At 35.2% G+C, this 27,715-nt stretch overlaps 2 protein-coding genes across 8 annotated transcripts in view; both read left to right on the top strand.

Annotated features, from left to right (window-relative positions):
- itgae.1 (integrin, alpha E, tandem duplicate 1) overlaps positions 1–3,979 on the top strand; it is a 38,481-nt gene extending 34,502 nt beyond the window's left edge. For 3 of the 7 annotated variants that reach the window (XM_053507207.1, XM_053507209.1, XM_053507210.1), the window contains 4 exons: positions 59–212; positions 647–794; positions 3,632–3,674; positions 3,828–3,979. In XM_053507207.1, the coding sequence (XP_053363182.1) occupies positions 59–212; positions 647–794; positions 3,632–3,663 (334 nt within the window). In that variant the 3' untranslated portion in view covers positions 3,664–3,674; positions 3,828–3,979. Of the gene's footprint in view, positions 1–58; positions 213–646; positions 795–3,631; positions 3,675–3,827 lie in introns of those variants that run through there. The other 4 variants (XM_053507208.1, XR_008361336.1, XR_008361337.1 and 1 more) reach the window with 4 other exon arrangements.
- Positions 3,980–11,352: 7,373 nt separating this feature from the next.
- itgae.2 (integrin, alpha E, tandem duplicate 2) lies at positions 11,353–27,365 on the top strand. The gene is made up of 32 exons (XM_053507134.1): positions 11,353–11,485; positions 11,678–11,780; positions 11,872–11,945; positions 12,080–12,150; positions 13,143–13,251; positions 13,328–13,411; positions 13,498–13,563; positions 13,739–13,860; positions 14,306–14,457; positions 14,583–14,736; positions 15,030–15,177; positions 16,157–16,227; positions 16,370–16,496; positions 16,569–16,696; positions 16,849–16,986; positions 17,081–17,287; positions 19,189–19,319; positions 20,746–20,903; positions 21,012–21,160; positions 21,273–21,389; positions 21,914–21,981; positions 22,089–22,212; positions 22,324–22,413; positions 22,529–22,605; positions 22,700–22,780; positions 22,870–22,945; positions 23,064–23,165; positions 23,355–23,387; positions 23,500–23,583; positions 24,268–24,351; positions 26,950–27,057; positions 27,156–27,365. The coding sequence occupies exons 1-32, from the start codon at positions 11,458–11,460 to the stop codon at positions 27,207–27,209; spliced, it is 3,318 nt and encodes a 1,105-aa protein (XP_053363109.1). The 5' UTR covers positions 11,353–11,457; the 3' UTR covers positions 27,210–27,365.
- Positions 27,366–27,715: the final 350 nt, after the last annotated feature.

Genomic DNA, 27,715 nt, shown 5'->3' with positions numbered 1-27,715 from the left:
AGATTTATAGCACATGTTACTACAAAGCTACAAATTAACTTCTATGTACTACCTATAGCAGAGATGTTTTTACTCCTCAAAGTGGATCCAAAGATAATGCCAAAAAAGTGATTATTTTACTGTCTTATGGGGAAAAATCATTACATCCAGGAAACCTCACAGATGTTCTGAACATGCCACAGATGAAGGGGATGGTTCGCTATTCTATAGGGGTAGGTGTACTGTTTTAAAGCTAAACTATTCATCTGAATGTTTTACATGTGCCATTTAATGCCATACAACTGTGACATAGAATCTTATATAAATCTATTTTGGCATGGTTTATTTTAGTTAAGTTACGTTTAGTTTAGATTTGATTCAAATTTTAAAAAACTGTTAAGATATTAGCTACCATTCTTTTCAATAATTGCCATGACCCTCCCATTCCTGGAGTCTGTCAGTTTCTTGATCTGTTTATGATGAACTTTTGCTGCAGCAAAATGCAGCATGGCATTCAACGAGGTATATTGTTATATCTATTAATAAAATTAGCCTATAAAATTGTGTGACAAAATTCTATATTTAATAATCACAATGAACAGTTTCTTTTACTTATCATGTGCTGAAAGAGCTAGTCTTTGCTGAAACAATAATGTTTTATTCTCAGGTTGGGCCAGCAGTTTTGAATAAACCAAAGGCAATACTGGACATGACAGAAATAGCTGGCAGTGAAGATAGATTTTTTAAGATTTCTAACTATGAATCTTTGAAAAACATTCTTTCTTCTTTGGAAAAAAGCATAATTGGAATTGAAGGTACTGTAAATCTTCTGCAGTATGCTATTGCTTGGGTTGGTTAATACTTAATACAGTATGTCCAGGATCAGAATAATTTTGGGACCTTGTGTGATTTGTGATAATTGGTCACGGTTGTCTGTGATCTTAATCCCGTGTAAATCGGCCATGTCTATAATTTGTAAAGTAAAAATTTCTCCGCAAATTACCTACAGCACCATATTTCACCGAATATCGAGTTCCTGTGATAATATTAGTCCTGTGCAAGTCAGCATGTCTCTGATTTGGCGGTGTTATATATAATTTTTTAAGTTTGCTTTTAAAAAATACTTTTTGGAAGTATTTTGGGTGCTGGGTCATATCGCTATACGCCAGACAACAGTAGAATGTGCAGAAACAGAAAGCTGAAAACCATCAGAAGACGAAGGCAAAAAAAATAATTATAAAGTGATGGATGACATGTATAGCAGGATGCGGTAAACACTGCTGTTTATACTGTATCATACAGCTAGATCTATAATGACATTTCCAAACATAGTGCACAAATAATCGAGTAGGTTCACGTCATAATTTGTGGTTAATGTGTTACAGATAAATCAAGCGTACAGCTCGAGCTATTAGATTTTAACCTGGTAAAATGTGAACGAAGCAGGGCACAATAACTTTTTTCTTTTTTTTAAATCCATCTAACTGGACAGCTATAAATTGTCTCTCTGCCTCACACACAGTCTGCATACTTGCACAAACACACACTCCCCTTCTTTTTTTATCGCCTTCTTTTATCGTCTCTCAAAAGATACACACTTCGGGGCATATACTATATATACTGTACAGTGGCTTGCAAAAGTATTCGGCCCCCTTGAACTTTTCCACATTTTGTCACATTACAGCCACAAACATGAATCGATTTCATTGGAATTCCACGTGAAAGACCAATACAATGTGGTGTACACTTTAGAAGTGGAACAAAAATCATACATGATTCCAAACATTTTTTACAAATAAATAACTGAGTACAGTCAGTTGCCCATAGACATTGCCTGATGAGTGCTAATGACTAAATAGAGTGCACCTGTGTGTAATGTAATGTCAGTACAAATACAGCCGCTCTGTGACGGCCTCAGAGGTTGTCTAAGAGAATATTGGGAGCAACAACACCATGAAGTCCAAAGAACACACCAGACAGGTCAGGTATAAAGTTATTGAGAAATTTAAAGCAGGCTTAGGCTACAAATAGATTTCCAAAGCCTTGAACATCCCACGGAGCACTGTTCAAGCGATCATTCAGAAATGGAAGGAGTATGGCACAACTGTAAACCTACCAAGACAAGGCCGTCCACCTAAACTCACAGGCCGAACAAGGAGAGAGCTGATCAGAAATGCAGCCAAGAGGCCCATGGTGACTCTGGACGAGCTGCAGAGATCTACAGCTCAGGTGGGGGAATCTGTCCATAGGACAACTATTAGTCGTGCACTGCACAAAGTTGCCCTTTATGGAAGAGTGGTAAGAAGAAAGCCATTGTTAACAGAAAACCATAAAAAGTCCCGTTTGCAGTTTGCCACAAGCCATGTGGGGGACACAGCAAACATGTGGAAGAAGGTGCTCTGGTCAGATGAGACCAAAATGGATCTTTTTGGCCAAAATGCAAAACGCTATATGTGTGGCGGAAAACTAACACTGCACATCACTCTGAACACACCATCCCCACTGTCAAATATGGTGGTGGCAGCATCATGCTCTGGGGGTGCTTCTCTTCAGCAGGGACAGGGAAGCGGGTCAGAGTTGATGGGAAGATGGATGGAGCCAAATACAGGGCTATCTTGGAAGAAAACCTCTTGGAGCAGGACAACGACCCTAAACATAAAGCCAGGGCAACAATGGAATGGTTTAAAACAAAACATATCCATGTGTTAGAATGGCCCAGTCAAAGTCCAGATCTAAATTCAATCAAGAATCTGTGGCAAGATCTGAAAAAACTGCTGTTCACAAACGCTGTCCATCTAATCTGACTGAGCTGGAGCTGTTTTGCAAAGAAGACTGGGCAAGGATTTCAGTCTCTAGATGTGCAAAGCTGGTAGAGACATACCGTAAAAGACTGGCAGCAAAAGGTGGTTTTACAAAGTATTGACTCAGGGGGCTAAATAATTACGCCCACTTTTCAGTTAATTATTTGTAAAAAATGTTTGGAATTATGTATGATTTTTGTTTACTTATTTCGATAAGTAAATTCAAGTAAAATCGCAAGCCCCAGGCCTTCGAGTGGCGCAGTGGTAAAATGCTCGCCCTATCATCCGGAGATCCCGGTTCCCGGGTGATGCTGTAACTTCTCGCAGCCGGAGGTCTAGAGAGAGCTGATTGGCCGAGCTCACTCAGAGGGGAGGGATGAGGGGTACTTCGTGCTTCCACATTAATCACGACTCTACAGCTAATCAGGGGTGTCTGTGAGCTCGCGCAAGCGGAAGTAGTGGATAGGATAGTGGTTCAAAGGAAAAACACGTGATAGTCTTCAGCCCTCCAGACTGACTGGTAGTAGTAGCCTTAATGTGGTAGCCCCCTAGTGACGGGGAGGAATTAGAGACAACTAAATTAGAGAGAAACTCTGGAAAAATTCCAAAAATAAAATAAAATAATCGCAGGCTTCGCTTATCCCGTGCGAATGTGACAAACAAAACTTAAATGTCAGAGGGTAATACTAAATCACACAAGGCTCCCAGATAATAGTAATCTTGTGGTAACCAATTTACTAAATACTATTAGTTAGATATTGTTTGTCAGGATGTATTTTAGGTTACAGCCTGTAAAATTTTTGTCTATTAAGCAACTTGCATACAGCTAATAAATAACTTCTCTTAAATAGGGAAGAGTGTACAGCCATTCTGCCTTGCCTAGGATTCTCAAAGGTAATTTTTATAAACTCTGTTGCCCATGATGCTGTAATTTTGGCTCCACCCAGCTTCAGTCATGTCTAGGATACATCTCTAGAAAAGGTGTATAGTTACAGTACTTTTTTTAAATACTAAAATGAAATTTATATTCTGTTTATTTTTTAATAGGACAGCATGAGAGCAACATCTTCATGCCCCACGAGATCCCAAGAATAATATGTTATACATCTCTGAACAGTTTAATTCTGAACAGCATTCACTCACCTCAAGATAAACTAGGCATAAATATAATAAACAAACAAACACAAACACACATATGTATATATATATATATATATATATATATATATATATATATATATATATATATATATACTGTGGTGTGAAAAACTATTTGCCCCCTTCCTGATTTCTTATTCTTTTGCATGTTTGTCACACTTAAATGTTTCTGCTCCGTTAACCGTTAACTATTAGTCAAAGATAACATAATTGAACACAAAATGCAGTTTTTAAATGAAGGTTTAAGTTATTAAGGGACAAAAAAAAACTCCAAATCTACATGGCCCTGTGTGAAAAAGTGATTGCCCCCCTTGTTAAAAAATAACTTAACTGTGGTTTATCACACCTAAGTTCAATTTCTGTAGTCACCCCCAGGCCTGATTACTGCCACACCTGTTTCAATCAAGAAATCACTTAAATAGGAGCTACCTGACACAGAGAAGTAGACCAAAAGCACCTCAAAAGCTAGACATCATGCCAAGATCCAAAGAAATTCAGGAACAAATGAGAACAAAAGTAATTGAGATCTATCAGTCTGGTAAAGGTTATAAAGCCATTTCTAAAGCTTTGGGACTCCAGCGAACCACAGTGAGAGCCATTATCCACAAATGGCAAAAACATGGAACAGTGGTGAACCTTCCCAGGAGTGGCCGGCCGACCAAAATTACCCCAAGAGCGCAGAGACAACTCATCCGAGAGGCCACAAAAGACCCCAGGACAACATCTAAAAAACTGCAGGCCTCACTTGCCTCAATTAAGGTCAGTGTTCACGACTCCAAGATTTCCAAGGCGCAAACCACTTTTAAGCAAAAAGAACATTAAGGCTCGTCTCAATTTTGCTAAAAAAACATCTCAATGATTGCCAAGACTTTGGGGAAAATACCTTGTGGACCGACGAGACAAAAGTTGAACTTTTTGGAAGGTGCGTGTCCCGTTACATCTGGCGTAAAAGTAACACAGCATTTCAGAAAAAGAACATCATACCAACAGTAAAATATGGTGGTGGTAGTGTGATGGTCTGGGGTTGTTTTGCTGCTTCAGGACCTGGAAGGTTTGCTGTGATAGATGGAACCATGAATTCTACTGTCTACCAAAAAATCCTGAAGGAGAATGTCCGGCCATCTGTTCGTCAACTCAAGCTGAAGCGATCTTGGGTGCTGCAGCAGGACAACGACCCAAAACACACCAGCAAATTTACCTTTGAATGGCTGAAGAAAAACAAAATGAAGACTTTGGAGTGGCCTAGTCAAAGTCCTGACCTGAATCCTATTGAGATGTTGTGGCATGACCTTAAAAAGGCGGTTCATGCTAGAAAACCCTCAAATAAAGCTGAATTACAACAATTCTGCAAAGATGAGTGGGCCAAAATTCCTTCCAAGTGCTGTAAGAGACTCGTTGCAAGTTATCGCAAACGCTTGGATTTTTTTTCTCCCTAAATAATAAAAATCATCATTTAAAAACTGCATTTTGTGTTAACTTGTGTTATCCTTTACTAATAGTTAAATGTGTTTGATGATCAGAAACATTTTGTGTGACAAACATGCAAAAGAATAAGAAATCAGGAAGGGGGCAAATAGTTTTTCACACCACTGTATATCGAGTTTCATTCAATATATATCGAGTTTCATTCAATATATTCAGAAACCATTCAATATATTCAGACTTTTCATTCAATATATGGAGTTTTCATTTAATTCTCTCATGAATATTTTCCTAAACGGCTTGCCATAATATATATCCTACTGTAGGTGGAATTATATATTATATTATCGCCCTCAGCTTGCTCTGTGGGGACAAACCTGATCATTTTGAATTATACATATTTTATACACATTTCCCTAATTTCCTTTTGATTATTTCAGTAAATATGCTTTGTGATTTTAACAATGATCATTGTTAAAAGCTCTATATAAATAAAATTGAATTAGAATATGTTGTTTTTACTGAATAAATTTTTCTTTTTGTAACTATATATTTGTATTTAAATAAACAAGGTTTTGCTTTCTCAGGTTGTTTTTAAGATGTTTATTTCAGACTCTTTTGTGATACATTTTGATTTCATCATTTTAGTTTTTCGTTAGGCTATCAGGTATCTTTCTAGTTGGCTGGTATGAAATCCTGCACCCACATCAGCTATTTCTGGATCATGTTCGACACCCCTGCTTTATAGTTTGGACAAGTTTTACATAATGTGACTAATTAACAAATTCAGTGTTAATAACAAATGTGACATGATAACACATTCAATCTTGTTTTTTGATTAAATATGTTAATAACACAACACCCTCATGTAGCTGTGACAACCCTTAAAATAAATATTGTTTTGATTATACAAGAGGTTGTATAAGTTTAACATACACTGATGGCAACAAGTATTGAAACAAAAGTGAAGTTGCTTTTTTTATATAATGACAATCTAGATAATAAGAAAAATTTATTTTAAGCAATGAAATTACCATACAACCGTAAATATTTAATCCTATTCAATATTCAGTTATCTATTCTTCAAAACCTGCTGCATTCAGCTGAGCATTGCCATATGCAGTACATCAATGCTCAGCTTGGACTATGCCATCACTCGCTGAATCATGCCTACTTGATTACTGAAGATCATGTGAAGCAGATGGTTTCTTGACTGATACTGCATACTTAACCATTGTCCAAAGTTTTCTTCTGGGTTCAGGTCTGGAGACCCAGGATATGGAAGCAGAAGTTAAACACCATTGTCACATGGCCAATTTTTCTGATTTTTGAGTTTATTGCCACAACTCCTCAGCCAGAGAGGCTAGAACTAACTAGTGACATCTCCTGTTTTGTGCACAAGGAGAACATGGCATATAATACATGGCATGTGTTGTCTTCAAACTTTAGGCCACCACTGTAAATATTTGAAGTCAGATACAAATGCAGGTTAATATATTATAAACCAAAATTGTTTTAAAAAATAAGAAAGTAATGCAGCAACAGAGTCAAAACCAGAAATAGGCTACAAGATATAAACAGCTTGCCCTCTTCACTACAGAATCTAGGAGTGAAACTGGTGAAAGTGTGACCACAAGACTAGGTTATGTATAGTGCATGTGCAGTGAACAGCAGATATGTGTAATCAAAGGTACAAGCAGGTGAAATGAACGCAATTTGTGGTGTTGATGAGAAATGAAGTTTGTTTCAACTATTCTGTTATTCTGCTGCTGGAAATTGGAATCTGGGAATTGAAGTAGTGAAAAATTATTCCCACTCATCAGAAGTGAATCTCTGTGCTTCTTGGGCTGCTTTCACGAGACCAAACAGGTGGAAGTGTGATGGAGCAAGATCAAGACTAAAGGATGATGCCCACCTATATTAACACCTCAAAATGAAGCTCTTACAAAGTGCTAACCATGTGGGCAGAATTGTGTGTGGATATTGATGTAAGCTTACAATGGCTTCATGTTTAATCACTTCAGCTTTTCAATAAGCTTCTTATACTGTAAAGTACTGTTGATTGCTGAACCTTGCTGAAACTGTAAGCATCAGTTATATGCCTAATGGGTGACTTTTACACTTTTTCTTGGTCAGTAATAAAGGATGTTTCTATTCCATATTTGCTGTTTGCTCTCAGGCTCATAGTGATGAATTCATGTCACTATTAATGTTTATCTTTAAGAAACTTTCACCTTTCTTGAATTATTGGACCAAATTGTGTTTGCAGATATCCAAAGAGTTGTTTTGCCTTGAAAGAACAGTGAAGGTAAGACAGTGCGGCCAGACAGACTAGTTTTAAAATTCTCACAAAAAGAACAAACATACATTGATCTGTCCACTCATCATTGAAGGTTCAGTTTCTATAGTTTATTTTCCTTTTTTTTCTGTTTCGTGAGGATTTGGGCAGCTTGTAGGTGCCTTCCCATCATTTCTGTGTCTTCCACATACTCTGCCTGTACATGGTAAATTATTGCGTTGATTGGCTGTGTTGAGTGCCACGTACTGTATAGTGACACTAGACTGAAGGTTAAAAGTGTTATATTCCTCCAAATGGGTGCTAATTGTGCCAACACTCTCCCATCTTTTCATCTCGCTTCATTCTCTCAATTATTTTCACTTTTGTTTCCATTGTAACTGCTCGGCACTTAGTAGCAGTACCGGCTTCATCTCCCTGCTTTTATACTTGTGTCCGGACATCCTGGGCTTGTACTGCTCTTTGTGTATTGCACGCATTGTGACAATGCACAGTGGACCTGTAATCTAACTTCCGTGATTGAACATGCATAAACACATGTTTATATTTTCAAATGTTTTTAACTTGATTGGTCGTACATTGTGGACTTGCTGTATGGCGCAGGTTTAACTTCAGGCAAATCTCCTACCAAGATTTCATTAAATTCTGTATATATTGGGGCAAGAAAAGGTATGTGAACCTGTCAGGATTTCATGGTTTTCTGCATTAATTTCTCATAAAATGTAGCAAAACTGATCTTTCATGTCTATATTTAGAACAACCATGAAAACCTCATAATACTCTTTCACCTTTAGATAATAAGAACAATTTGCCAAATAAGAACAAGTGCCAAATACACTCCATGGGATTACAGAAGGATTTGAGACAGCCTACATTCACTGAGAATATATGGTTAGTTCTTCAAGATGTTTAGAACAACCTACCTGTAAGTTCCTTCAAAAACTGTGTGCAAGTGTACCTAGAAAATTGATAGCAATTATTTTTTGCAAGTTTTTACACTGGTTGCAACAAAAAAAGCAACATTCATTGTTGATTTTTACGTTACCACTGTCTCTTATTTGAAGAAAATTTGTATTACAAATGTGTTTGCTGCAGTTGCTAGTGTTGAAAATATACCAACGCGGTATTTCAACCTAGTTCTAATTCAGAACTTCCCCACATCCTGTCATACTCAGGCAAAAAGGGTGTTAAAATCTTTAAATAAATTAGAATTTTAAATCTATTGCTCCTAAAGTGCAGGTCAAAGAAGTGTTTCTTTTTACCATTTTAAAATCATAACTATGTCTGCACAGATTCTCAGCCTGAGTCGATTAAACTAACACATTTAGATTATGTAATAACAATGTTCTCTGTAAAATGATCGGTTCACTTTCACTTCAGCTTTATAGCACAGAAGCACACAAAAACCGCCCAGTCACATGTTCCATTTTGAAAGACGCAAACCACTGTGGGCTTCCTGTAAATGTCATAGAATTTTTGTTTCTACTTGTACAATATACATTCTTTTCTAATTTAATTCAACAATTTTAATTAAAAATTATACTATTGATGACAGTGAGTTAAAAAAAAAACTTTAAAATGTTGGAATTCTTGATATTTGGTATGTCCCACTGTTTGCTTTAAGGACTGTATGCACTTAAGTTGTCTTAGACTCAGTGGTCGAATTGTAAAAAAAAATTCAAGGCGGATGGTGTGGTGGCGGTTATAAGTTATTAGTATTTTTTGGTGCAAGTATTTACTTACTCACTCACTCATGGTCATACAAAATGGTTGTGAAATATGTATAACTTTTAAGAACAGTTTTATTAACAAAATATATTTTTTTATTAAATATTACATATTTCACTCACTCACTCATCGTCTATACCGCTTTATCCTGTATTGAGGGTCGCATATTAAATATTTCAAAATATATCATTAATTAAAAGCTCAATTAAGTCAACTTGGAGCCATCAAAACAAAACCTGGATTTAAACATTTAATTGTCATTATTATCATTTGATGGAGGCGGCACGGTGGTGTAGTGGTTCCCGTCTCTGTGTGCATGGAGTTTGCATGTTCTCCCCGCGCTTGGTGTTTTTTTTAAGTGGTAAAGCAGATGAGTGTAATCATGATTCGGAGGATTACAAGAGTACAATAAAAACCCTTAGTAATTTAATGGTACAGTACTGTAATTTTGTAAGACTATGCACCAGTCTCTCCCTCTCTCTCTCACACATGCCTTATGTTGCTTACATTTAAATATGGGCCTGTGTGTGTGTTTGGGTTTCCTTTTTCATCTACTTATCTGCCTACACTGTATAATAATGTAAAATACGAAAAACAGAAATGATCTAGCAGCTCCGAGATTTCCAAAAAGAAAGAACTAATATTATAATATATACAATAACATTGCTTAAAAAAAGAAAAACATAGCTTCTTCCTGATTTAATCTTTTAATTCAAGCTCTGTTTTTAGGTAACACCCTAAGTAATGAGGTGACAGCAGTTATAACCAGCTCCCCCATGTGACTGGGTGGTTGTGTGAATGATTTTGGCTGATGTTGCTTGATAAATCTGCCATTTGTAAAATGTAATTTGATTATTTTGTTCTAGATTTCTTTCTAGGTTAATTATGTTTACACCACAGCATTGTTGAAACAACAAATATGATTCACTAGATGTTGATTAGGTGTCTATAAAATCAGCCCTTCAAGCTACAGGGCAAATACGTTGTATGTTTTTCTTTATGATGCTTCATATTTACAGCATTTATATCAAATGCTCTTATCCAGAGCAACTCACAGAATTGGTGACTGATTTAAAACATATTCTCATGCTAGGACAATAGGCCATAGTATAAAATGGCTAAAACCCTGTTTGGGGATGTCTGCACAGAATAAGCAAAAAAAATAATAAAGTCAACGGTAAATAAAAACTAAATTAACTTTTTTTTGGGAGGAAGTCCGTCTTAGTTTAAAGAAAGCCAAGGGATTTACTTTTTACCATCTGCTTTCCAACGAAGAGACGAAAAATTTTTTCTTTAAACCTTGTTTAATAGCAGGGCCAGACAAGTTGAGTCTTGACAGGAACATTGCACAGATCCATTGTCTTAGTTTGCAGACAAGCATTATCATTTAAATCTGAAGTGAGCAGCTACAGAAAGCCATTGAAGACGATGCAAGTAAGGGCAAAGTATTTGAAACAATTACAAACAAGTTGTTCAGGTGCATTATTGGTCAGTTTTAAGGATCAGGTTACAATTTCATATATAGATTCATATACACACCATGTGTGGCAAACTATCTGCCAGCAAACACCATTCCTGGAAACTCTCACACGGCATGTGATTTGTCATTGCTTTTTTTTTTTTGATCAGACGTTTAATGTTAAACTGATGGATTTAAGGACAAAGCATGGCATGGAAGAATCATTAAAACATGAACTTTGTTTAAAGCAGAATGTGTGCATGACTTGTCTATAAATGTCTAGGCTTGTCTTAAAGTGTACGATCCAGTTTTCAAAGAAAATATTCCTGCCTCTTTTTTCCTTTCTGGGAAACATGACAAGTTTAAAAATTAATACCTTTTGTTTTAAGACAAGGATGTGGAAAGATTTTCTCAGGTGCTAAAAGTGAGAATCTTTCGGCTTAGAGCTCAATTATCATATAAATCAAGTTCTTTCACTTTTTTTAGAGGCAGCAGCTTGTAGAATGAGTAGAAATGTTCATACAAAGGGCAGGAAGACAACACAGGAAATTGTACATGTGCAGACAATGTAAGAGACAGTTGGGGCATACGAGTTACCCAACTGTCTCAGCAAGATGCATGCAGCTGTACTGTTTATAACAGGTATGTCTATATGTTTTTTTTTACTATATGGGCATCTTATATAATTGAGTAAGAAGTATAGAAATTCTATTTGATAAAAATGGATACTTGTTTCTTGATAAAAACAAAACAACTTTCAAAGAGCTACTTACTTATGTTTGTAATTTGTACTAAACATTATACATTTAATAATTAGTGAATATACTTTGACAGGGATATATACAGCAGTGGGATTCAACATATATACAACACCAGTGAAAAATTTTAGTACTGAAGACCCATTGTTTGGTCAAACCATTATTAAATCAAGTGATGGGTTGGTATCTTCTACTAACTTTTAAAAAGGCTCTAATTATTTAAAAGTATTGAATTGCATGTAATTAAATAGATTTGTGTTTTTTATTTAGAGTTTTTGTTCCTTCTCCTGCCTCTGGAGATGCTTACACATGCACAAACCAAGGATGTTCTAAAAACGTTTCTGGTATTTTATTTAATTTTTTTACTAATGTTTTTAAAAACTTAGTTTCTTTTAATGGCAATTATTATAAGGTTAAGTTTACCTTTTCACACTGCAGTATAATGTCAGATAGAAGTATACTAATAAATTAATTACAGGTGGAGGAAAAGGGCTAAGTCCAATTGCATCTGTGGCATCCAGTTTCAATGGAAATAAAGAGCAGCTTCTGGTATATTTTCTCATATTTTCAATAACAATTTAAATACTTTTTCCATGATAATGCTTTAAATTTATTTTAAAACCTAAATTGTATGTTTGTCTGCTTCTCATGAGAGTATAGTTCTGTGTCAAACCACAGTTTCCCCTATGAAAAGCGTCAGACATGTCGACTTCTCTTTTAGACAGCGAGACGTTCCCTCATGAATTGACTATTCAAAACTGCTGCTGATCCAGGGCCTGATAAATAAATGTTGTGTAGACTATGCACAAAACTGTAGCTTATACAGTGGCAAACACTTAGGGCTAATAGAAAAAATAAACTAACGAGAAAAAAAAAACGTCTTATTTGAAATTCTCAGGCAGAAGTTCTTTCCCAGCTCATCAGGCCACCTGCAGTCTCTCATGATGTCTTAGTCATAGGTCTGACCACAAACATTTCATGGCACATCCGCCCCAGTTTCCAGTAGATAATACAAATGGTTTTAATGAAACCAAGCGAAAGAAACTTCCCCAGCAACCATCCTTTTGTTGTTTTAATTCAAATTATCTGCGTGCCCACTTTATTATTTAAATAAATTTGCTATTGTCTATGACATATTTTCTATAGTATTGAATCCTATACAACCATAAATTTTTTTTATTAATGTATACAGTATATGACAGTAATAATAAGGTTAGATCAAAACAAAAACTCGGATTGATAGAAGATGATACGTGGCTATTTATTTATGGAAATAAATTTTAACAAAAAAAGACATACTTAAAAACAATTGACTATTTAAAGATTATGAAACCTTTAGGGGTCGGCGGCATTTTCTTTGCAAATGCAAAATATAAAATTATATATATATATATGTAAATTAATGTAATATGTAAATTAAACATTGTATATTAGCAAAGTTGCCAAATAAATGTTTGTTATTAAATTGCTGTTAAAAATAAAAAACAGACTTATGTTAGATTCTCATGCATGATGCATCTGATGATTATCCCAAAACCTAGGTTTGTAACCAAGTCCGGACAAGGAACTCATCAACTGAGTATTTTAATGGAAACTGTACATGGATATTGGACAGGCAAGTCAAGAGTAATATCTATCCTGAGGAGCTGGGTACGTGTCTGGACTAGATAATAAATAAAGACATTTTGTCATCAGTAGGGCCTTTCCTCACAATGCACTGTTTTAGTTTCACAGATACTCAAAAATAAAGCTACCACTACCAACAACAACAACAACAACAACAATAAATATCAGGACAGTCCTCATCAAGGTAAAGCATCTTAGGAAAAGTAAAAAAAAATCATACTAAGTACATTTTATAGGTAACATTTTTTTAATACTGTAAATGACTATTAGACTCCTGGAGGAAGAGAAGAGCTCTAGAAGAGGATCCTAACACTGATACAGATGACGACGATGAAGGTAATTTTAAGTTTGTCACACATGAAAAAAAATGGACATGGTACATCAGGTGACTGATGCATGTGCTGTCTGAGGTACTTACATCTGATCACTTCCTTAAACTACAGTTTGGATTCTCATAATAGAGGTAATATTTGTGAAATCATTTCATGTTTTGTTTTTTGTTTTTTTTAAGATGCGGGGACGGAGATCGCTTTTGTGCTTGATGGTTCTGGAAGCATTAATAAGGAGGATTTTATAATAGCCAAAGACTTCATTTATAATGTAACGCAAAATGTTTGGGAAACATGTTTCAGTGTAAGTGAGGAACTAACAGCATGAAAAATTCATGATATGATATCTGTATCAAACAGTGTAACAGTTGTTAAGATACTATACATACTAGAGTATTTTAAAAACTGGTTAAGAGATTTCTGTTTCTTTTTTTGAAACATTGTATCTGTGTTTTTACCTAGCAAAAAAGGTTATACACTACTGTACAAAATTCTTAGGCACCGTTCTTAAAAATTTTAATTACTAAACAACTGTTCAGCGAAATAAATATACCAAGATATAGGATGCTTTTTGCTAACATAAACATGAATAAAACTAGAAACCATGAGGAAGATATTCAAAAGATTTTTGCTACAGTGTACAAAGAGTCTGAGCGTTAAGTTCTAAAGATAAGTTACTAATTTAGAAAAACAATCATTATTAGTAATAAAGTCAATACTAATCACTACCCTCTTCCATGTACCCCCAGTGCAACTTTGCAATAGTGCAGTTTGGGAGAAATATAAGGACAGAACTCTCTCTGAAAGAAAATAATGACAGTTCCAGAGCGCTGCTTAAGGTGAAGAACATAACACAGTTATATGAAATCACCAAGACTGCTTCAGCCCTCTACCATGTTCTGTAAGTGCTCAAACCCAAACTTTCTTATTATGTGTTTCTTACCAAGTGCATTGATAGCAAACAGTCTATCAGGCAAATCTTACTGCAAAGTCTTCATTAGCTTCTGTCTCCTGTGCTACTTACAGAACAGAGGTTTTTGTTCCTGAACAAGGATCAAATGAGAAGGCCAAAAAGATGATTATTCTATTGTCTGATGGAGAAATGACAGGAGATAATAGAACTCTTTCAGATGTTTTGAACATGAAAGAGATGCAGGGTATTACTCGCTATTCTATAGGGGTAAGTGTACATGAACAGAACAAAATGTGCTGCAATTCATCTGCAATTATTTGTCCATATGTAAAAAATACTTCATTTACATATACAGTACATTTGAAAAATTTAAAAATGTTTTAAAGATGTCTGATAATATTTAAAAAGTTAGTGGTTTGTGTTGGGTACATTGGGTATTCATACAGCCAGACTTAACTATGTGTAAATGGAAATGCGTATTTATATTTTATTGTATAAAGATATGCATACAAAGGATTCATTAAGATTATAGCATTAATAAAGTGATGGTTTACTTTCAGGTGGGGCCAGATGTACTGGGTAAACCAAAGGCAGAAGAACAAATGATAACAATAGCTGGCAGCAAAGACAGATACTTCAATGTTTCCAATTATGCAGCCTTAGAAGAAATTCTTTCTTCTTTAGAAAAAAACATAATTGGTATTGAAGGTAGGTTATTTCAAAATCCATTTAAATGTGTGTTAACACATTGCCTAACATTGCTGATTTTACCATTGCTGATTTGTTTTTAAAGCAGGCTGCTGATTTTACTGATTCATATTAATGGGCTTCTTCTAAAATGTTATAATTTTAGTAGTGGACATTTCACATAATTTGGGCTAATAAATAAATAAGTGTTAACAGTCTCAGAATGTAGTAATTGGCCAAAGGTCTTCTGTTGTGGGAGAGTATTAAGGGCAGGAGGCTTTGCATTTTGTGGTTTCTCTGTAACACAACAAGCTGCATTTTGTGTATTACTAACTTCAAAAGAAAGGGTGAAACATATTTTGCACTTTCTACAACATTAGATGGTAATATAAAGGCATGATGTGTTTAGTTGTTCACAGTGGTATGAGAGGAAACTTTAGAACATGATATGGACTCGACTGCTAATGACTCGTTTAGGCGACTGTGAGCCGATTCTTTTTTAATAGACAAAAACTCCATTTATCGTGCACTGTCAGCGTCACAGATAGTGCAGATAGTTTATGTTCACATACAGCTACATGACCCAGCAAGTAAGAAAATATTTGAAAAAGCATAATAGGACCTCTTTAAGAGCATGCCAGTCAAACCTGTATTAAGTCAACTTGTCCAATTTATATGTCAAAAAGTTTGTATACTGTAGCAGTATAATGACCTGAAATGTAATTAAAGGAATCTTATATAGTATGTCAGGCTAGCTAAAGATTTTGATTAACAATGTGTGTAAGAGTTGATGAGTTGTCCTTTTTGCAGCAGGCGTTTGTTAAAACTTGCTTGTTACTATGGAATTATAAACATGAATTGTGATATATTTAATTAAAATAGTGTTACTTTCCAAATTTTTACTTGTTGTTTTTTAATTGATCTTTAACAAAATGTAGTGCCTTTTGCTTTTACCTTTAATGATAAGTTTTGGGGTCTATTTGATTGGTTGTTTTTTCAGGCCTACAGAAGGGAGCAGGATTTGAACTTCAGCTTGCAGAGGCTGGTTTTAGCTCTCACATTACCCATGATGTAAGTGCCAGATATTTTTCATCAACTATAGGGGGAGTTTTTAAAGTGGTTTCTGATTTTTTTTTTTTATATAAGTTATAACGAAGTAAAGTTTTTGCTTATGCAAAATTGACAGTTACACACCGTCTATCTCTACCTGTAGGATTCAATTCTTTTCGGTGCTGTGGGAGCCTATGACTGGAGTGGAGGAATCATTCTGAAACAAAATAACGAAGAGCCTGTCACATTTTTTAATGCAACCAAGGAAGAACCCAGATATTCTTATTTAGGTATGACCAACAGAAAGCATAAATGTTTAATAAAAATAACAAGTAAATCCTAAAGCTTTTTGCTAATTGCAGGTTACAGTGTGGCATCCGCAAATAGAGACTCAAAAACATTGTATATATCCGGTGCTCCGAGATATAACTTGACTGGTGCAGTATTTATTTTTAATGGGATCAATCAGGATTTGCTACAAGGAGATCAGGTTTGAAGAAATACTTGTAAAGAATGAAAGCATTGAAATACTTTGAAATTCTTTCTCTATAAAAAGAAATATTTTTATGTCTTTTTAAGCAGAAAGTGTTGCAGGTGATCTTTAACAATTATTGACATACATCATACGTCTTGGTTCTACAGGTAGGCTCTTATTTTGGATCAGTTCTCTGTGCCTTGGACATTAATAATGATAAGGAAACAGATTATCTTCTGGTTGGAGCACCGCTTTTCCATGTGAAAGGGGAAGAGGGCAAAGTGCTGATTTACAAACTGAATGAAGTACTGTATATATACTAATTACATCTTTCTTTCTAAATATGTATTTATTTTACATTTTACTTAAATTTAACTATTTAATGGATTTTTTATGCAGGGGAAATTTGAGAAAGAAGCCACTGAATTGCGTGGACTTGAAGCATACAGCTATGCGAGGTTTGGTTCTGCCGTAGCAGATATTGGAGACATTGATGGGAATGGATTCAGTGACGTGGCAGTGGGAGCGCCTCTTGAAGAATATAATGCAGGGAGTGTCTACATATATAACGGATTTAAGGATGGAATAAAGAATACATTTTCACAGGTAGGCTATATCATGTTTTACATAATTTCCACATTTGGTACTTTTACAACCTAAAAAATGGAAATGTTGGGCTTTTTTATGATTTACAAGGTGTTTAAAAAAATATTTTGTGGGTTGCATAATTATTTGTAATTCTAGGCCAATACTTTGTAGAAACCAATTTTACTTCCAATTACAGTTGTCACTTTTGCAACTAAGAGTCTTTGATCAGTTTTTCATCTTAGATCTTTATATCTTTGCGTACCCTCTGCAAAATTAGATGGAGACAATTTTTCAATAGAATTTTTTTTAAATAAAAATTAAACTACAGTAATGGGTTTTGACCATTTCAAGCCATTCAAATTCTTGGTTCTCAACCACTTACAGTAAGTGTATCTTTGGCAGTATGCTTAGGGTTGTTGTGCAGCTGAAAGGTAAATCTCATAAAAATATTCCTACACACTAATGCTACATCTATCATATGTTATAATAAAATGGTGTTTTTACATTTACAGTTTTATGTCAAGGACAGTTTTATTTTGTTTATTTTATTTTTGTATTTTTGGTCAAACACAAAAAAAACAGAGAACCTGTTTTCTTATGATTGCTCAGGCTTTTGTCTACCCCAAATAAGATTTCTAATGGCTTGTGACTTAATCTGTGAACAGCTTCTTTTATCTGAGCTGTAAATCTTTTTACCTCCTTCAGAGTTACTCATATTTTACATTTACAGTCAAACTTCGGATTGCGAGTATAATTTATTCTGGAAGCGCCCTTGTTTATCAAAACACTAGTATATCAAAGTGAATTCCCTCATAAGAAATTGGAAACTCTAATTATTTGTTCCACAACCCAAAAATGATTATATAAAATGAATAAGTCGAGAGGTGATACTGTGTAGAACATTTACATTTAGGCATTTGGCAGACGCTCTTATCCAGAGCGACTTACATTTTTATCTTATTATACATCTGAGCAGTTGAGGGTTAAGGGCCTTGCTCAAGGGCCCAACAGTGGCAACTTGGTGGTTGTGGGTTTTGAACTTGGGATCTTCCGAACCGTAGTCCAATGCCTTAACCACTGAGCTACCCCTGAGAACAACTCCCTCCCTCCTCTCGTTTTACACTCCCTTCCTCCTGTCTTATTTGAGAGGAGGGAGGGGGCTACTGTGTTGGACGACTTTCACACACACACACACACACATACATACATACATACAAAAATTTGCTCATCTGGCAAAACAGAAACTTGGTCTCAGACCAAGTTACTCGCAATCCAAGTTTCCACTGTATAAAAAATTAATTTAATGATAATGTGGAAAATTTGGGATATTTTTATATGTATAACCTCTCTCACTCCCTCACTCACTCATTCTTAATACCTCCTTACCCTGTATACAGGGTCGTGGGGAGGCCTAGAGTCTATCCCAGGAGACACCCTGGACTGGGTGCCAATCCATCACAGGGCACACACATACACATGCTTATTCATACACTATGGGGCAACTGTGGGAGGAAACCAGAACACCTCAAAGTACTCCACCAAGCACAGGGAGAACATGCAAACTCCATGTGCACAGACCCAAGACAGGAACTCTGGTGGTCCAAGGTGGCAGTAATAAGCCACAATGTCACCCTATGGAAACATTAATCTATACTTCTCTATAACTTTGTCTCAAACTTGTTTTGATAGCTTAGTGGATGTTGGTTTTGTTCTAAATCTTGAATCTGTTACTTTACAGGGATAGGTATATTTCTTTTAATATTATGTTATACATGCATACAGGGGACAGGTGATCTTTAAGTAATTTTGTCTGTTGACAACCGGTTGTCATGCCAAGGTCTGCCAGCATATTTATAGAGTAAGCAAGCACTCTATTGCTTTTTAAAGGCCTGTTTTTGTCTTGTTTTTTTTCCTCAAAGAGAATCACACCCTCGGACGTTGGATGTAAACTTGAATACTTTGGGCAGGCAGTGAGTGTCATGCCTTCTACAAAAGAAGACAAGCAACCACTAATCTGTGTTGGTAGTAAAGGAGCCATAAATTTCTTTCAGTGAGTAAAGAAAATTGCAGTGCAGAAATGAAAACAAAAACTCATGGTATTACAATCTAGTATCACACATTTCGTATATGACAGTATGTCCTACTTCATGACATTATCTAAATGCTATTTGATGTTGGTTATTCCTTAAACTACAATGCAGATTAATGTGGTTTATGTATAAGACATGGTTATAAGTAACAATTTAAGGGATACCAAAATATTTGTGCTATTTTGTGGCATATGTTGGGTAATGTCATTCTGAGCCACATGAATTATTTAGGGAAAAATTTCCAGAAGGTTATTGCTAACTTTAACCAGTTAACAACCTGTTAAATTAGAAAAACAAGATGACATATGATGACACAGTCATATGACCAAGCAAAAGATCATGACACAGAGCCATGATTTCATGCGTGTGGTGACTGGGTACGGTTGCACTTTTTCACGAAGACAGTCCCGGGCTAGGGCTGATGCAGACAGCTGTTCTCTGAGGACTTGTGACTGCAGTCGCTTAAAAGTTCAGGACTGGAGTCTCCTAAAGTCTACATGAGCCTCCAATTATGAACTGGACTCCATTTTAACTAAAAGACATAAACTGTATTATTGAACTTTCAGCCGCCTAACACAAAGTATCACTGCATTTCAATCCCTTCTATCCGTTATCACCCAAGTGAGGATGGGTTCCCTATTGAGCCTGGTTCATCTCAAACTTTATTCCTATTGCCATCTCAGGATCCCGTTTCCTTCCCACCGTCACGCTCGGCTTGCTTATCAGAGGCAATTTGATCATTTTGATCCATACACACTTTTCACATTGCATACAAATTTCCATGATTTTCTTTTGATTGTATAAAGCTGCTTTGCAACAATGACAATTCTTAAAAGCACTATACAAACTAACCTGAATTTCAGCAACTGTTGCATGCTGCCCAGGAATAATCTGAACTGTATTCGTAATTCTGTCCAATTCAGGTATTCCACACCAATTTTGGTTCTGGCCTATACTTTTTTCCTATTTAATGTGCTACATTATGTATGTGCATACCTGAGCATGACGCCCATATGTGCTTGGTGATTTGCCCCCCTTTAATGTTATAACAGCCTCCATTTTTTTAAAAAGCTTTTAACTTGATTTTTGAAAAACATTGTTATTTTGTTTTTACATTTGTTACTTTGTTTTCGGTTTAGTTAGTTTGTTTTTAATTTTGTTATTTTCTTTTTTAAATGTATTTAGTTTTTTCAGTTTTGTTATTCTGTTTTTGAATGTATTTTGTTTTTGGTTTTGTTATTTTGTTTTGCACTTCTTGGTCATTGTAGTATTTCTTGGAGTGATAAATCACGAATTTTTTTAATTTAGCATGAATTAGCTTATTTGCATTTATTATGTAGGGGATACACAGTAAGAAAAGAGTTGATGATATTTTTTTTCTTCTAGGACAATTCCTGTTATCATAATTAAACCAAAAATCACAATTAAAGCTTTAAGTAAAGAAATTAAACAAATTACCATTGATAAGCAGAACAATGATGGATCAAGCAAATTTGCGGCAAAGCTCAATATCTGCTTCAATTCACCAAAAGGAGACATTAAGTGTAAGTTGTTATACCCAAACCTAAATGTGTCAGCTTAACTTGTCTTTTATTATTTTATTGATGTTCATTTTCAATCATTTTTCTTTCTTCCACACTTCCTTCCTTCAGCTGGTGAACTACCAATTGAGTACCAGATTGATTTGGACTGGGGTAAAGAGCAAAAGCGGCTGGTTTATGTCAACCCTCATGAAGGGAGAAGGAGGTTTACCATGACAGACTCCATAACCTGCATTCAAGAGATAGCTGTGGAATACGTGGTAAGTTAATGTGAACCTCCTGAACATTAGTTCCCATGTTAAAATGCTAAAAGATTTGATTTAGTAATTTTCTTTTAATAAAGTGTTGTTGTTTTTTTGTATCTGTTTTCAGGGCTGTTCTGACTGTTTCTCACCAATCAAGATTAGGGTCAATTTTACATTAACCCCATCCACTGGAATACCTATACGGGTTCTTGATGTATATAATCCAAAAGAGGCCATAGAAGAGGTACATTTAAAATACTGTGAATTAAATATGGAACATGAATGGTAAATTTTTTAGAATTATTGAACCTGTATGTGTTTTTTTTTTTTTTTACTTTGTACATTTGCATTACTATAAAATGTACATACTCTGCAGATAGTTGGGTTACTTTGAAGGTTATAATTCATCTTAACAAAAGAATTAAATTTTTGTTTTGACTTACTCTAAAATAGTGGGAAAAAAGTAAAAATCAAAATGGTAACGTATAAGGTGTCAATTGTATATCATATATATTGGATAGATAGACAGATGAATTTTAAGCATTGGTAGCTTGAAGAAAGGCTTATTGGTTAAGGCATTGGCCTACTGAGCTACAGCACCACCACACTACTAACGTTAACTACTAGTTAACCCCCACCTGTTCAGTTGTATCCTATGTCTATTGGTATTTGCTTTAAAAAAACAAGCATTAGCCTTAAATAAACTTATGATTTCAAGAAGGTGTAAAGAGATACACAGCACCTAATTTTTACTTTTTTATGCCTCAGATTCAATTTGAAAAGGACTGCAGTCAAAACTGTATGGCTGCCATTTCACTGAATTCCTTTAAACTCAGGTGAAGCTGTCATTATGTCAGTGTTTGCAATCCTGGAGACTTATCTTGGTTTATTTTTTTATACTTTTTTCATACTTTTTTAACATTAACTTTTTCCATCATTATAGCAAAGATTCTATAATAATTGGAGAAACTCCAGAGATAACGTTTGATGGTAATCTTAAGAACTCTGGGGACAGTTCCTATATTACCACTCTGACCCTGATATATCCTGAAGTACTATCTTTCAAGGTAAATCGCAATTATCCTTAAACTTGTGTTGGCTTGAATGTTGAAGTTAAGAGGTGCCTAATTTCAGATGGGTTTTGAAGTTTAGATATTTTATAATGTTTTATTTCACAGAAATCTGAGCACGGAACATGTGAAAATAAAAATGACAAACATCAAATAGTGTGTAAACTTTTGCATCCCATATTCAGAAAGAATGCAGAGGTATAAGCATGATTTGTCAATACAATCCAATTTTTTAAATTATTTTTATAAGATTTTAATTTTTTATAAAACTGTCACTAATTTAATTTTTTATTTTTTTATTTTGCTGCCGTAGACCAGCGTTACTATCGTTTGGCAGCCTATGAACAGAAACACAAACAGCACAGCTTTAATTACTGCTCTCTTATCTGGGTTGGCATATTAATTTGTATCTTAATAAAGAAAGATTTTAAATCTCTGTGGTATGTTGTAGTAAAATATTTTATTAATTTGTATTTATTTTTAGTGGAAATAATGGCAGTGAGCAACTTGATTTTAAGACATATACTTTCACAGTGAAGAAAGCCCTTAATGTCCAGCTTGCTGCGTAAGGAAATTTCCAAATTAAAAAAAAAATATTTTTTACAAACTATGTATTATGTTGTTTAAAGAGAACCTTTTTTTTAAATTAAACAGCACAGCCGAGCCAAAAAGTCTGAATATTACAGAGGGGGATAAAAGCAAAAAACAAAAACTACATTTTACTTTCAAGGTAAATATTCTAAATCTTCACCTGTCGCTCCTTTGAGCGTTCATTTCTGCTGTATGTTGATGGTTCATAGCCTTTAACATTCAAAACTCTCTTGTGCTTGTCTGTTTTACATGTGCAGCTGCGTGGTGAAAACAAATATGGTGCCAAAATAAATTTGACAATAACAATTGAAAAGGATGCACATAAAACTGACATGATCATCGAGAATGTTGAACCAAAGGTACGTTCAGCCATGAGAGGCTTAATTTGATGCAATTTGCAATAACATGAGAATTAGTTTTTAAACTGAAGCTAAGCACTTCCAGATGAATGCTAAATGCAGTAAACGTAAATAAAGATGAAGCTACCTGAACAAACGTCTCTTAATGTATTTCGTTACATTCTAACATTGCTGTTTTTCTTTGGGTAGAACTGCTCATGGCCTTCAGATGCAAAAAGTAAGGTAAGGAACTGCTTATCAAATAAAAGATAAAGTCAGCATGTTATACTAGACAGTTTATTAGTAATATATAATGTTGTCTTGTGCAATATGCTCATGTTGTTTTTCTCTGTAGAGCATCTCCCAGATTGTGTGTACAGAGTTGACAGATTTGCAGGAGGTTAACATTACAGTCCAAACACATATCCATGACATTGAGGTAAACTGAAAAAACTACTAGTTTATTCATAATATTTTTTGGAAGTGGTTAATTTTACTGATTGCTAGAGGCAAAGTTGGTTCAGAAATATGCAGGGTAATACTAGAGATATCTGTATTTTAATGAAAACAGAATGTTGATTGTATGTCAATACATATTAATGTACAAGGTGCATTCACGTCAAACCAGGACTTTTGATTGTGTAAAATAACACCACACACCTTTATTTACTACATAATCCCCTGCTACTGTAATGCTTTCACTATTGCTTGAATACCATCAAGGTAATAAATTTCCTCATTATACTAGAGCCATGATTGGACTCCCTGCTTTACATCATCATCTAAAAAACTGAAAGTCAGAAATGCTGGCCTCCCAGGGACTGGTTTACGGGCCTGAACATCTTTGGTACTCAAAAGAGGCTGTTTTCCTGAGAGCATTCCACTTAATGAATGTTCATGATCACCATTCACAGTTTTACGACTTTCTTTAAAATGTCTACACCATACATGTTTCAAGGCGGCAAATGTCAACTGTTTTTTACGCCTTCATTCAAGAAAGATTTCATCACATGTCCTGGTTTAACAAGAATGCTTGTCATATATTCATTTTAAAAGATTTTCTATGCATATTAGTAGAAGTCACGACCAAATATAAACTTGTTCCTTGTCCTTTAAATAAAAGGGATCTGAAAAGATCATTGCCACGGCAGAAATTACATATGATGAGAGCATCTATCATGGAAAAAACATTATGAAGACATACCAAGTGGGTGAAATTTAACCTTTAAATAGATCCATAGATTCCTAAATATACAGTATATACAGTCATGTGAAAAAATTTGGACACTCTATGAAAATCTGGGTATTTTGTAACATTGTTTAATATATGAATATTTAAGTAATATATGTTTAATATATGAATATTGAAGTAATATAATTAAACAATTCAACCTGAAGAAAAAACTTTTATTTTTTTATTCTGTAAATTTTATTCTACAAAATGCATATTCTAACTGAGGAAAAAGTTAGGACACCCTACCCCTTAATAGCTCATGTAGCCCTTTGGCTAAAATACAGTGGGGCAAAAAAGTATTTAGTCAGCCACCAATTGTGCAAGTTCTCCCATTTAAAAAGATGAGAGAGGCCTGTAATTTTAATCATAGGTATACATCAACTATGAGAGACAAAATAAGGGGAAAAAAATTACATTGTAGGATTTTTAAAGGTTTTTTTTGCAAATTATGGTGGAAAATAAGTATTTGGTCAATAACAAAATTTCATCTCAATACTTTGTTAGATAGCCATTGTTGGCAATGACAGAGATCAAACATTTTCTGTAAGTCTTTACAAGGTTTTCACACACTGTTGCTAGTATTTTGGCCCATTCCTTCATGCAGATCCCCTTTGATGTTTTGGGGCTGTTGCTGGGCAACACAGCAACCTCCAAAGATTTTCTATAGGGTTGAGATCTGGAGACTGGCTAGGTCCCTCCAGGACCTTGAAATGCTTTTTACGAAGCCACTTCTTTATTGCCCGGGCGGTGTGTTTGGGATCATTGTCATGCTGAAAGACCCAGCCACGTTTCATCTTCAATACCCTTGCTGATGAAAGGAGGTTTTCACTCAAAATCTCACAATACATGGCCCTATTCATTATTTTCTTTACACAGATCAGTCGTACTGTCCCTTTGCAAAAAAACAACCCCAAAACATGATGTTTCCAGCCCCATGCTTTACAGTAGGTATGGTGTTCCCTGGATGCAACTCAGCATTCTTTCTCCCCCAAACATGACAAGTTGAGTATATACCAAAAAGTTTTTTTTCAGTTTCATCTGACCATATGACATTCTCCCAGTGCTCTTCTGAATCATCCAAATGCTTCTTTAGTCTGCTCTTACAGTCTGCTCTTGATGTGAACTTGCTGGGATAACCAGACCTGGCCATGTTGGCAGTCGTTTTAAAAGCCCTTCACTTGTAGACATTTTTCCAGACAGTGGAATGACTGATTTTAAAATCTTTTGATATCTTTTTAAATCCCTTACCAGACTCATAAGCTGCTATAATGTTTTGTTTTTCATTTTAAGATCTTGAAAAGTCTTTTCTTTAGTTTTAATTGTTTAATTAAATTACTTAAATCTCTCAATGTTGTTAACATTTAGATTAAATATCCATATATTTAGAAATGCTACAAAATACCCAGGCTTTCAAAGAGCGTCCTAATTTTTTCACATGACTGTACACTGCATCTGGAAAGTATTCACAGCACATCACTTTTTCCACATTTTGTTATGTCACAGCCTTATTCCAAAATGGATTAAATAAATTTTTTCCCTTAGAATTCTACACACAACACCCCCTAATAACAACATGAAAAAAGTTGAGATTGAGATTTTTGCAATTTTTTTTAAAATAAAAAATTTGAGAAAGCACATGTACATAAGTATTCACAGCCTTTGCCATGAAGCTCAAAATTGAGCTTGGGCGCATCCTGTTTCCCCTGATCATCCTTGAGATGTTTCTGCAGCTTAATTGGAGTCCACTTGTGGTAAATTCAGTTGATTGGACATGATTTGGAAAGGCACACACCTGTCTATATAAGGTCCCACAGTTGACAGTTCATGTCTGAACACAAACCAAGCATGAAGTCAAAGGAATTGTCTGTAGACCTCCGAGACAGGATTGTCTTGAGACACAAATCTGGGGAAGGTAACAGAAATTTTTGCTGCTTTGAAGGTCCCAATGAGCATAGTGGCCTACATCATTCATAAGTGGAAGAATTTCGAAACCACCATGACTCTATCTAGAGCTGGCCGGCCATCTAAACTGAGCGATCAGGGGAAAAGGGCCTTAGTCGGGGAATTGACTAAGAACCCGATGGTCACTTTGTCAGAGCTTTGGAGGTCCTCTGTGGAGAGAGGAGAACGTTCCACAACCATCTCTGCAGCAATCCACCAATCAGGCCAATATGGTAGAGTGGCCAGAGAGTCTCATCAGACTTGAGAGTTTGGTTTCTCTTGGTCTGAGAGTCCTTCAGGTGCCTTTTGGCAAACTCCAGGTAGGTTGCCATGTGCCTTTTACTAAGGAGTGGCTTCTGTCTGGCCTCTTTAGCATATAGGCCTGTAGTCTCAAGTAAACTTATTTCATGTTGGCATTATGGGGTGTTGAGTGTAAAATTCTGAGGAAAAAAATTAATTTAATCCATTTTTAGAATAAGCCTCTGATATAACAAAATTTGATGCGCTGTGAATACTTTCCAGATGCACTAATATATATATATATATATATATATATATATATATATATATATATATATATATATATATATATATATAAAATCATGTTGTTTTTTAACTTTTTAACTTCAGGTGGTCTCACTCATTAAGTTGACAGTTGTAAAGTCAACTCCACTTATTGTAGGCAGCGCCATTGGAGGGTTTCTCCTTTTAATCGTCATTATCATAATTCTTTTTAAGGTAAACTTTAGTTTTTCTTGCTACATCCTTGAATGGTCCTTCATTTATCCCTGAACGTTACCTTCATTGGTTAACACTTCATTTCTTCTTACATGCAGTGTGGATTTTTCCGTCGACGCCGTAAGATGGATCGAACTCCGAGTACCAACTAAAGACATCCACATCGTTGACCTGATTATCACTTATCATAAAAATTATGTCTTAGACAAGTCTGCAAATATTTAGTATTATTATTATAAAGATTATTTTATTAGCATTTTTAACACTGTAAAAATGTTATTATTGGGAATATATTATATCTTAAGCACTGAATTTATCCTTAAATTATTTTAAGCCATTTGTTTTTCTAACATCTTGAGGTATTTTGTACGCTGTTTACTTTTAGTATGTTCACAGCTTTTATATGTCCATGTATTACTGTAAAGGACATATTCATTTATTTATTCATCTTCTATACCATTCATCCTGTGTACAGGGTTGTCAAGCCTATCCCAGGAGACTTACAGTACTGTAGGGCATGAAGCAGGGTACACCCTGGGCAGGGTGCCAATCCATCACAAGGCACACAAACACATACACAAACGGACATCAAACCCACAACCCTGAAGGTGTGAGGTCACAGTGATAACACTGTGCTGCCACATAAAGGACATAATAA

Source organism: Clarias gariepinus, chromosome 11, assembly GCF_024256425.1.
Source record: "Clarias gariepinus isolate MV-2021 ecotype Netherlands chromosome 11, CGAR_prim_01v2, whole genome shotgun sequence".
Taxonomy (NCBI): domain Eukaryota; kingdom Metazoa; phylum Chordata; class Actinopteri; order Siluriformes; family Clariidae; genus Clarias; species Clarias gariepinus.
This window is presented reverse-complemented; position numbering and strand designations above follow the sequence as displayed.

Excerpts from the sequence above, each read along its gene's own strand:
- itgae.2 (XM_053507134.1), top strand. The coding sequence starts at position 11,458 with ATGCATGCAGCTGTACTGTTTATAACAG. Across the intron at positions 13,252-13,327 it reads TATCTATCCTGAGGAGCTGG|TTTCACAGATACTCAAAAAT; the intron begins GTACGTGTCTGG and ends GCACTGTTTTAG. Across the intron at positions 22,606-22,699 it reads ATTACTGCTCTCTTATCTGG|TGGAAATAATGGCAGTGAGC; the intron begins GTTGGCATATTA and ends ATTTATTTTTAG.